The 12,720-nt window shown below is 40.9% G+C and overlaps 1 protein-coding gene across 1 annotated transcript in view; it reads left to right on the forward strand.

Moving 5' to 3' along the window:
- Window positions 1-273: 273 nt before the first annotated feature.
- ppfia4 (PTPRF interacting protein alpha 4) overlaps window positions 274-12,720 on the forward strand; it is a 219,228-nt gene continuing 206,781 nt past the window's right edge. The window contains exons 1-2 of the mRNA XM_059950617.1: window positions 274-342; window positions 616-717. Coding sequence (XP_059806600.1) covers window positions 337-342; window positions 616-717 — 108 coding nt within the window. The 5' untranslated portion in view covers window positions 274-336. The remainder of the gene's footprint in view (window positions 343-615; window positions 718-12,720) is intronic.

The raw sequence follows: 12,720 nt of genomic DNA on the forward strand, positions 1-12,720 counted from the left end.
AAAGCTTCCTTTTTACCAGCTCGTCAAGCTGAGTCCTCAATTACAATTCCCTTGATTCAGTTGGTTTTGTGTCAATATTGACAATAACCATTAATGGTGAAAATGTCAGTGTGATACTTTTGAACTCCGATTTTCCTGATTTCCTTTTAGAGCTCCAGTCCTAACAGTTTCCACATTCTTTTTTTTTAGAAACAAGCTGCAGAAAAAGCAGGCCATATTTTTTTCAAAAAGACCTGCTTTTTGATTCTTTTATGTGTTCCTTTGCATTTGCATCAACAATTATAAAGTCTCATCACGAAGATTTTAACCACGAACTTTCCCTTTTGCTAAGATTGAATGGAGGTCAGTGATTGAGAAATTGGATCTGTTTCAGAGTTTACAACAGCATAAATGGGAGTCGATTGTTAAGGCATGACTATTTTAATTTGGAGTGGAAAAAGTATCATTTTCCACTGGTAGATTGGAGCATACAACTTTAACAGTTAGAAACAGTAGACTAAGTTATATTACCAAGAGCAGTTAATTCCTAGATCAATGAATATAGGTCTCTACCTACAGCAGTTCATTTCTGGAATTGTTATCAAACTAAGTGCCTATCTCTTATCTGTGTTGCAGGAGTTTGCCGCACTAACTAAAGAACTGAATGCCTGCAGAGAACAACTTTTGGAGAAAGAGGAAGAGATCTCTGAATTGAAAGCAGAGAGGAACAACACCAGAGTGAGTAATGACATCACACTTTTCAGGATCAACTGAAAGAATAATCATTGCAAGGTTCAACTAAAGGACATGGATAATACTGCATTGATTCAGACAGAAGAAAACCAGCATGAAGTTGGTCACTTAGTGCAATTGTTTACAATTTCAATGACTATTTGTGGTAGATGTCATGAGTAGTTCATTAAAATCAAGCAGTGTTATTTCTTCAACAAAGAAATTAGGCTTTAGTTAGGAGGGCATAGAAGTCACTCCCTCTTTTTTTTCTCATTTTCCCCTCCTCTTCCAATGTTTTAAGTTTCTGCTTCATACATATTATGTCTGAACAGCTGGGATCAAGCACTTGAGGCTGCTGCATTAGTGTTCCTGAGTTTCCTGGTGCTATGTGGTAACATTGGCTCACATTGTGGTAAAGGTTTATAGACACAAATAATTCTTTGGCATTTTCTCTAGCAGTCAGTCTTTGTGTGAGGTAAAAACCTAGCCAATCTTAACATTATCTTCATTTGACATTACAGCTTTCAGAAGGCTGAGAATGACTATCGAAAATGTAGAATTCTCTGCTTTTTCCTCAGCCCTTCTTTCTAGCTGTGAAGCTTGAACAAAACTTCTCAGAACATACTAAATTAATCTGCAGATTTCACCATTCCAACCTGTTCAAGATGGACAGGGAGATTTTCTACTGCTCTCTTGGATAAAATGTAGTTACAAAAAGAATCTTTTGATACTTTGGAAAATTTAAAGCTTGGTCTAATTTAGCTCTGACAACAAAAACAATGGGATCTAACAAAGTAATTGTTCAGGAACTTTATTTGAAACTGACCCAGTAATGTTGCACCAGTGCCAACTGTGAAGAACAAAAGGCAGCCACTTAATCATATGGATAGAATTGATATATTACAGCAGATGAATACCCAATTAAATTGTTTGTTCTTGGACACGATACTATCTTATTTCATCAATGATAGCTCATTGGCAGTTGGTATAAATCCTAATTTTATATCCTCTCTCGTGTATTACATATATTCTTCTCAAGTTTCCTCCATTGAAATTACATGTTCCTAATGCAATTATTTCCTTAATATGATTGAGTTTACTGGCCCTTGACAAGAATTGATTCTGTTTACAGTTGCTGACACTTTAGCTTCTTACTGTCTCTGTCCTGATTGCCTCATTAAGAGTCCTGTATACTCCCTTCCAAAAATGAAAAGTTACTTTAAATCTTAAAATATAAGACAAAAGCAGAAACTTTTGCAAATGTGCATCTGATTAAATAATCTACTTAAAAGGTAGTTCACAATTTTAACTGCACAATGCTTTGTACAGCACAATGAAAAATGACCAAATCCCGCTGTCAGTTCAAAACACACAAATGAGCAGATATAGGCAGATAATAGTTTATTCAATCACAAGACATAAAAATCAGCAAACAGTGTAGTTGAAAAAGAGGGGCCCACTGAGTTTTTTTAAAAAGCTACCTTATAGGGAGAAAAGGAAGATTTGCATTGGAACATTTATATCCTCAGATATTTGAAAGTAATTCAGTTCTAAGAAATAGTTTACACTTTAGCTAGTGATGTAATGTGTAGGTAAATTGTACACAGTAAGGCAAAACCAATTTTTTTGTCATAATCTCAAGTTTCTGTATGCACAGATGCAATGAGATAAATTTGCTTCCAGCCGTGTCATGGGATTATAGCATCATAAAAGCAGCCTTCACAAGGAAAATAAATTAAACATAAATTATACACAAATTTTACTAGATCCCACAAAAAGCATTGAGATAATGTACTGTGCTTTACCTCCTTTGTTAAGTATCATCCAGAATACTAGGGAATAATCTATTTTTTTATTTAATAATGCTCTCCAGTTTTTTTACATGCACTATATCAGCCTCAGCTTAACTTTTCATTTTAAACTTGTCTCTCTCAACACAGTGGCTCTCTATTAGATAACCTTGCGGGGTGAGCCAAGATCCTTTCTAGGGAAGGAGTCATTGCTGAGTCCGAGGCAAGTGTGCTATTGCTGGGCACAGCAAAACATGAACAACATTCTTGTATTTATTGTTCTTTAATGTAACAATACATTTTCTGTGTATTTTCAAACAAATTGCACATCAGGCCACAAGGAGATTGCCAGGCAGGTGAAGGCAAAGGACTATGATAAGGACAAAAGGGAGGCCTAGAGCTTTGGTGAGACAATTCATTGTCCTGTAGCCTGAAGTTAAAGCTGACAGTCAATGATGGATTTAAGTTCAGAAGTAACAAGGACACCAGGATTAGAGGTATGGAAAGATCTTAGTGTAAAGTGATAGAGATGAGTGATCAATGGAACACCTGAAAGCAAGATGATGATTTTTCTTAAAGTCAAAGTGTGCATGATGCTGGTGAAAATAGGTAAGATCACCAATGCTGTCTTGGCAAAATTCTTCACCTTGACTGGAAGGAGAAGCAAGCTAATATCCTGCCCCATGTTGACTTCCCCATCAATGATGCCATAAGTAGAGTTGGCTTTGCCCAAACCCACTTTTATTAGAAACATAGAAAACCTACAGCACAATACAGGTCCTTCAGCCCACAGAGTTGTGCCGAACACATCCCTACCTTAGAAATTACTAGGCTTACCTATAGCCCTCTATTTTACTAAGCTCCATGTACCTATCTAAAAGCCTCTTAAAAGACCCTATCGTATCCGTCTCCACCACCGTTGCCAGCAGCCCATTCCATGCACTCACCACTCTCTGTGTAAAAAACTTAACCCTTAACATCTCCCCTGTACCTACTCCCCAGCAAACTCTTGTGGCAACCATTTCAGCCCTGGGAAAAGGCTTTGACTATCCACACAATTGATGCCTCTCATCATCTTATACACCTCTATCAGGTCAGCTCTCATCCTCCTTCGCACCAAGGAAGAAAAGGCCAAGTTCATTTAACCTATTTTCATAAGGCATGATCCCCAAACCAGGCAACATCCTTGTAAATCTCCTCTGCACCCTTTCGATGGCTTCCACATCTTTCCTGTAGTGAGGCCACCAGAACTGAGCACAGTACTCCAAGTGGGGTCTGACCAGGGTCCTATATAGCTGCTACACTACCTCTCGGCTCCTAAATTCAATTCCATAATTGATGAAGGCCAATACACCATACGCTTTCTTAACCACAGAGTCAACCTGCGGAGCTGCTTTGAGTGTCCTATGGACTTGGACCCCAAGATCCCTCTGATCCTCCAGACTGCCAAGAGTCTTACCATTAATACTATATTCTGCCATCATATTTGACATACCAAAATGAACCACTTCACATTTCTCTGGGTTGAACTCCATCTGCCACTTCTCAGTCCCATTTTGCATCCTATCAATGTCCCGCTGTAACCTCTGACAGCCCTCCACACTATCCACAACACCCCCAACCTTTGTGTCATCAGCAAACTTACTAACCCATCCCTCCACTTCTTTATCCAAGTCATTTGTAAAAATCATGAAGAGTGAGGGTCCCAGAACAGATCCCTGAGGCACACCACTGGTCACCGACCTCCATGCAGAATATGACCCATCTACAACCACTCTTTGCCTTATAGACAATAGACAATAGACAATAGGTGCAGAAGTAGACCATTCGGCCCCTCGAGTCTGCACCGCCATTCTGAGATCATGGCTGATCATTCACTATCAATACCCAGTCCCTGCCTTGTCCCCATATCCCTTGATTCCCCTATCCATCAGATATCTATCCAGCTCCTTCTTGAAAGCATCCAGAGAATTGGCCTCCACCGTGTTCTGAGGCAGTGCATTCCACACCTCCACAACTCTCTGGGAGAAGAAGCCAGTTCTGGATCCACAAAGCAATGTCCCCTTGGATCCCATGCCTCCTTACTTTCTCAGTAAGCCTTGCATAGAGTACCTTATCAAATGCCTTGCTGAAATCCATACACACTACATCTACTGCTCTTCCTTCATCAAAGTGTTTAGTCACATCCTCAAAAAAGTCCATCAGGCTCATAAGACATGACCTGCCTTTGACAAAGCCATACTGTCTACTCTTAATCATAATATACCTCTCCAATTGTTCATAAATCCTGCCTCTCAGGATCTTCTCCATCAACTTACCAACCACTGAGGTAAGACTCACTGATCTGTAATTTCCTGGGCTACTTCTACTCCTTTTCTTGAATAAAGGAACAGCATCTGCAACCCTGCAATCCTCCGGAACCACTCCTGTCCCCATTGATGATGCAAGGATCAACGCCAGAGACTCAGCAATCTCCTCCCTCACTTGTCCCACAGTAGCCTGGGGTACATCTCATCCAGTCCCGGTGACTTATCCAACTTGATGCTTTCCAAAAGCTGCAGCACATCCTCTTTCTTATTATCTACATGCTCAAGCTTTTCAGTCTGCTGCAAGTCATCACTCCAATCACTAAGATCCTTTTCCATTGTGAATACTGAAGTAAAGTATTCATTAAGTACCTCTACTATTTCCATACACACTTTCCCACTGTCACACTTGATAGGTCCTATTCTTTCATGTCTTATCCTCTTGCTCTTCACATACTTGTAGAATGCCTTGGGGTTTTCCTTAATTCTGCTCACCAAGGCCTTCTCATGGCCCCTTCTGGCTCTCCTAATTTCCTTCTTAAGCTCCTTCCTCGTAGCCTTATAATCTTCTAGATCTCTAATATTATCTAGCTGTCTAATTCTTTTGTAAACTTTTCTTTTCTTCTTGACTAGATTTAATATAGCCTTTGTACAGCATGGTTCCTGTACCCTACCATAACTTCCCTGTCTCATCAGAACGTACCTATACAGAACGCTACACAAATATCCCCTGAATATTTGCCACATTTCTTCCGTAGTTTTCCATGAGAACATCTGTTTCTAATTTAAGCCTCTAGTTTCCTGCCTGATAGCCTCATAATTCCCCTTACTCCAATTAAACCCTTTTCTAACTTGTCTGTTCCTATCTCTCTCCAATGCTATCGTAAATCAGATAGAATTGTGATCACTATCTCCAAAATGCTTTCCCACTGAGAGATCTGACACCTGACCAGGTTCATTTCCCAATAACAAATCAAGTACAGTCTCTCCTTTTGTAGGCTTATCTACATATTGTGTCAGGAAACCTTCCTGAACATACCTAACAAACTCCACCCCATCTAATCCCCTTGCCTTAGAGAGACGCCAATTGATATTTGGGAAATTAAAATCTCCCATCACAACAACTCATATTATTACACCTTTCCAGGATCTGTTTCAATATCTGCTTCTTGACATCCCTGTTACTATTAGGCAGCCTATAAAAAACACCCAGTAAAGTTATTGACCCCGTCCTGTTCCTAAACTCCATCCACAGAGACTCCGTAGACAATTCCTCCATGTCGTCCACCTTTTCTGCAGCTGTGACACTATCTCTGATTAACAGTGCCATGCCCCCACCTCTTTTGCCTCCCTCCTTGCCCTTTCTGAAACATCCTAGACCCGGCTCTTGAAGTTACCAATCCTGTCCCTGAGCCATTCAAGTCTCTGTAATGGCCACCACATCATATCTCCAAGTACTGATTCATGCTCTAAGCTCATTCACTTTGTTCACAACACTCCTTGCATTAAAATCGACACATATCAAGCCTTCAGTCTGAGCACATCCCTTCTCTGTCACCTGCCTGTCCTCCTTCTCACACTGTCTCAAAGCTTTCTCTGTTTGTGAGACAACCACCTCTTCCCCAGTCTCTTCAGTTCAGTTCCCACCCCCCAACAATTCTAGTTTAAACTCTCCACAGTAGCCTTAACAAACCTCCCTGCAGGATATTGGTCCCCCTGGGATTCAAGTGCAACCTGTCCTTTTTGTATAGGTCACACCTGCCCCAAAAGAGGTCCCAGTGATCCAGAAATCTGAATCGTTGCCCCCTGCTTCAATCCCTCAGCCACACATTTATCCTCCACCTCATCCTATTCCTATTCTCACAGTCGCGTGGCACAGGCAGTAATCCTGAGATAACTACCCTTGCGGTTCTGCTTCTCAACTTCCTTCCTAACTCAGACAGACAGACATACTTTATTGATCCCGAGGCAAATTGGGTTTTGTTACAGCCGCACCACCAAGAATAGTGAAGAAATATAGCAATATAAAACCATAAATAATTAAATAATAATAATTATAATAATTATAACCCCCTGTAGTCTTTTTATGGGACGTCTTCCCTTTTCCTATCTACGTCATTGGTACCAATATGTACCATGACCTCTGGCTGTTCTCCCTCTCAGTGCAGGATATCGTGGATGCGATCTGAAACATCCCAGACTCTGGCACCTGGGAGGCAAACTACCATCTGTGTTTCTTTCCTGTGTCCACAGAATTGCCTGTCTGACCCCCTAGCTACAGAGTCCCCTATCACTGCTGCCTTCCTCTTCCTTTCCCTACCCTTCTGAGTCACAGGGCCGGACTCTGTGCCAGAGGCATGGGCACTGTTGCTTCCCCCAGGTAGGCTGTTCCCCCCCCCCCCACCCACAACAGTACTCAAACAGGAGTACTTATTGTCAAGGGGTACAGGGGTACAGCCACAGGGGTACTCTCTAGTATCTGACTCTTCCCCTTCCCCCCTCCTGACTGTGACCCACTTGTCTGTCTCCCGTGGCCCCAGTGTGACCACCTGCCTATAATTCCTTTCTGTCACCTCCTCGCTCTCCCTGACCAGACGAAGGTCATCGAGCTGCATCTCCAGTTCCCTAACTCGGTTTCTCAGAAGCTGCAGCTCGACACACCTGGTGCCAATATGGCCGTCTGGGAGGCTGGGAGACTCCAGGACCTCCCACATCTGACATTGAACACAGAAAACTGGCCTCACACACATACTTCCTACCTCACCTCATCCCATTACCACCTAAGCCCGCTGAGCCAAAGCCCTGTCACTCTGTTGCCTCTCCCACTGCTGACCGCTGGATATGGCTGCCTTCTTTTTAAACCTTTCACATTCTACTGGCTGACGTCACGTGCCTGCGCAGTCTCGCCTCTCTTTAACCCGAGTAATAAAAAAACTCCCTTCGCTCTGAAAGATCAGCAGTCCACTCGCAGCCTTCTTGCTTCGATTTAAGAACCATAGAAGATTCCTTGCCTTTTTAAACCTTCCATGCTCTACTGTCTGATGTCAGTACAGCATGAATTCTTCATAACAGATTCCTAAAGCAAGCACTTTTCTATTTTTTTTAATGTGGAGTAAGGAAAAGATTAAAGGATGTGCTTAAAATTATCTTGGAAATATTACAAATTCTCCACTGACTCTTGGGAAAACTCAGCTCATGACAGTCAAAGTCAAGTCTAGAATGACAAAATGCACATCTAAGCATTTCAGCAGTGGATGAGCTAAGCAGGGGTAGAGTCAGAAGAAAGTTCTTAATTAGATCCAAGCCTATGGAAACATGATTTGCATATAAACACACCTGAGTATATTGGCCACGTGTCCATATATGATAGGATAGTTCTAGTCTACAAAGATTTAATCCTGTGCTGAAAGACCTGAACTCAGATTTTGAGTTTTCTGTTATGTTAAAATATGTAAAAAACGTAATGAATTTAAATTGACTGAGAAGTTTAAGTTCACGTCACTCTCAGCAAAATGATTACAACTTGCAAGCCATTCCTTTGAACTTTCTACCTTTTGCACATCCTTGTGAATGGAATTGCGAAAGCTACTGTAGTTATTAGGAGATTCCCTCTGAAATCCATCTGAACAGTAATTATAGTTTGGCATGTGCAGGATCTTCACCAGCCAGTGGAATTAGTGAAATCTTACCGGTGACGTTGTATCTAGAGCAGGCTGATACCATTAAGCAAATTTGTGACAGACAGAAACGGAAAAGGTTGATGGGACCCATTCACACCAGGCATACAATGTGAATCTCTGCTTTCACGCACTAGTTCTAAATGTTTGGTGTAGAATTTGAGGACAAATCATTATTTTGTAGCAACAAACACTTGACTGACTGTTGTGCATAGTTCCATTTTGGAGCTCCTGCATCTTTTAAATAGATTATTTCTTTCTGTCTTTTAGTTTTTGTGCTTTTTAGAGCTCTAACCAATTTTTATATGAGATACAAGCTTGAAGGTTTTGCCAAGGAAAAACAGCTAATAATCTAAAATGAATATGCCATTACCTTCAATAAAACGGCAAGGACAATTTGTTCCTTCTGTCATCTACCCAAATTGATTTGAATTTTGCTTCATCTAAGGTAATTCTGATGATGAAAGGAAGAATAAAGGATTTCTTTCAACAGTTAATTGACTGCTCGTGAAATAGATGCATTGAAGTGGTTGGGTAATATATTATAGACAGTTTTTCTAATATCCTGTGTCACCATCAGAGATTGCAGAACAGGCATTAGTACACATGTTAGCTTTGATATATGTTAGCTTCATCCACATTTATTTGCTTTTCTTTGAAAATTTCAAGAGATGTTACATAAAACTTGGTTCACTCCCAAGATCCCATTATAGAACTTGAAACATAACACAGTATAGTACAGGAAAGGTCCTTCAACCCACAGTGTTGTGCCGAACTAGTTAAATTAGTGTTCAAATGCCTAACTAATCCTTTACTTTGTGAAATATACCATTTTCTATTTTATTCCTTTTGGATATATGTTCCATTTCTTTTGAGGGTTGGGAGAAATAAGGTCTTATCATTGGCCATTCAAAATTTTAAGTTCCTTTACTTCTCTCCACAGTTGCTTCTGGCCAAGTTCCCAGTTAAAGGGGAAAGCCTTCTGCCATCTGTCATGCCTTAGTCCTTATTATTTCTGATTCAAGTGCTGGATGGATTAGACTGATAGAGAGTCAAACTGCATTCTTTTTCATTCTTCTCTTCCTCCTCTTCTCACTGACTTTGCTAACAGTATTTACATAACGTGAGAGCTACTACATAAGGAAGTAGCCATAAACACACACATTTCTATTCTGCTATTCTATGAGGCAATGTATTAAGGCATTAGTGTACTGTGAAAAGATACTAGTCAAGTGCTCCAGTTCTCAGTTTCCAGCCATTTCTCCCTCTACACTCTAACAGTTTATGTCAGCTCTTTCATTTTTTTTCCCCTTGTGGCTATTCCATTAAAAAAAAACATTCCTGATCTTTTTTCTGTTCCTTAAGGCTTGTTTTCCAAAAACAAATTCCTTTCTGCAAGTAAGGACTTTCTTCTTTTTAGCCTACCACCACTATTGAGGCATAGGCTTCCAACAGCAGCTTACCAGAGTCCTCTGTCCTAAGCTAAACATTGATCAAGGCTTCTGCTTTCACCACTTGACTTCCTACGTCTCCAAAGCAAAGATCCTTCCTCTCCAAGGGTAAGGTCTTTGGAGTTCTGCTGACATTTCTGTAGCTCAGGGTTTTTACAGAATGGGTTTGCTTGCCCCAAGCTCAACCCTCCTCCTTTCACAGCCAGGCTTGGGACTGTCCATGCTGGAGTTAAATAGGGACTTTGCTTAACATTTAGTTCACCACACAACAAATTATTATCTCACAAGCTGTATTGTTGTTTTAGATGCGAGGGGAATTAAAATGGAATCAGGCAGAAGTTAAAACTTGATTGAGATTAAAAGAAAGAAAAACCAAAGGAGAGAGAAAGTTATATTAGTTTATTTCTCCATGCAGGTAAAGAATACTCTGGACCACAATGAGAGAGATGATAGTTTCCATTTAGTTTTCTGTTATTAATTCTGTTCTGGACATTTTCCAGTATAGGGGCTTGAGCAGGTGCATTTGCTGTCTTTCACTGCCTACCCTTTGCACTGTTTCATCTCTTTTTATTTATTCAGTTGCAGGATATGGGTGTCATCAACTAAGCCAGTGCTTATTGCCCATCCCTAGTTGTCCTTGAGAAGGTGGTGATGAGTTGCCTTCTTGAACCGCTGCAGTCCCTGAGGTGTAGGGACACCCACAGTGCTGTTAGGAAGGGAGTTTCATGATTTTGACCCAGCAACAATGAAGGTACGGCGATATGTTTCCAAGTCAGGATGGTGAGTGACTTGGAGGGGGATTTCCAAGTGTTGGCTCCCAGGTATCTGCTGATCTTGTCCTTCTAGATGGTAGTGGTCGTGGATCTGGAGGTGCTACCCTAGGACTTTGATGTGTTGTTGCAGTGCATCTTGGGTAGTACACACTGCTGCAGCTGTTTGCCAATGGTGGGGGGATTGGATGCTTGTGCAAGGGGTACCAATCAAGAGGGCTGCATTGTACTGGATGGTGTCAAGCTTCTTGAATGTTGATGGAACTGCACTCATCCAGGTGAGTGGCGAGTATTCCATTACACCTCTGACCTGAGGCATGTAGATGGTGGTGGATAGGCCTTGGAGAGTCAGGAGGTGAGTTGCACGCCACAGGAGTCCTAGCCTTTGACCTGCTCTGAAAGTCACCGTGTTGATATGGCTAGACCAGTTCAGTTTCCTGTCAATGGTAACCCCCAGGATGTTGATAGTAGGGGATTCAGTGATGGTGATGCCACTGAATGTCAAGGGACAATGGTTAAAGCCTCTCTTGTTGGAGATGGTCATTGCCTGGCACTTGCGTGTCTCGAATGTTACTTGCCACTTGTCAGCCCAAGCCTGGATATTGACCAGGTCCTGCTGCTGCATGTGGATATGAACTGCTTCACTATCTGAGGAGTCACAAATGGTGCAGAACATTGTGCAGTCATCTGCAAACATCCCCACTTCTGACCTTATGCTGGAAGGAAAGTCACTGATGAAATGGCTGTAGATGGTCTGTCCAAGGACTGATCCCAAAAGCATTTTTAACAAAAACAGAAATGAAGGAAGAACTCAGCCAATTAAGCATCATCTGTGGAAGCAGAGATTTTGTAACTCCAAAACTTAGAAAACGAATTGAAAATAAAACAAAGGAGCCGGGAATGTGAGTCTAACTTTGTTCTTATGTTAAGCAAGGCATGTATGTATAATATGTGCTATTCATGTGCTTTTACATATAACCATAATGAATTATTTAAACATAGAATGTTTAATCAAACAATATATTTACAATATTACTGAAATATGAAACACACAACACTCCTGCCTGCTTAGTTATAAACTCCAACTCAGTATAGAATGCAACTCAACTTATATACATATATACAGTATACTGTATAATACAACTAATATATAGACATCCACAGCAGAGTAAATTTTAGATTGTCCCATTCAGGCCTAAAGATTTAATCGCTAGGGAGGATTTATTACTCTTGTGGGATAAGGTCTTTCCTGACAAGGGGCTCACTCTGTTTGGCAAGTGAGACTTGTGACTGTAAAACAATCTCATTTTCTGGGGCCTGTGAAATAATCTCATGCTCCGGGGCCTCATTTGTGCTGGTTGTAGGAAAGGATCCTGGGACTGCTGGAAGTGGTTCTGATGTCTCTGGACACATTTCTTGTGAACATGTTGGCATCCCAAACAGTGCATGGCAGGCTTCACTGGATGATGTAGATGATAATGTGTGAGTACAGTGTCTGACGTCACCATTTCCTTAATCTTTTGTAAAGCTACCTCGCATTATATTGTCCATTGCCACTTCCTCCCGATCTGTAATAATGAGTTCAACGGGTGGAGCACATTAGCCAGGTGTGGCAGGAACCAGTTATAATAATTGACAATTATTATTGTCCCCTAGAAACTTCTGATTTAACTCTAGCCTAATTACAGGATAATTTGCAATAGCCAATTAGCCTTCTAAACGGCATGCCTTTGGACTATGGGAGGAAATCCATGCATTCCACAGGGAGAATGTACGCATTTCCTACAGAGGACACCGGAATTGAAATCTGAACTCCGACTCCTTGACCTATAATAGGTTACCTCTATTCTACCATAGTTATTTTCACGGGACTTAAACATTTTTGGTGTTCTAATAATCTTTACTTTTTAATAGCTTCTAGATACTTTAACCTTTACTTTTATTTTATATAATTCTTTATTTGTTATACTTGTTGAATATTGTTTATGTTGCACGTTGTGCCAACACACAATAGC

Source organism: Hypanus sabinus, chromosome 25 (genome assembly GCF_030144855.1).
Source record: "Hypanus sabinus isolate sHypSab1 chromosome 25, sHypSab1.hap1, whole genome shotgun sequence".
In the NCBI taxonomy this organism is placed as follows: Eukaryota; Metazoa; Chordata; class Chondrichthyes; order Myliobatiformes; family Dasyatidae; genus Hypanus; species Hypanus sabinus.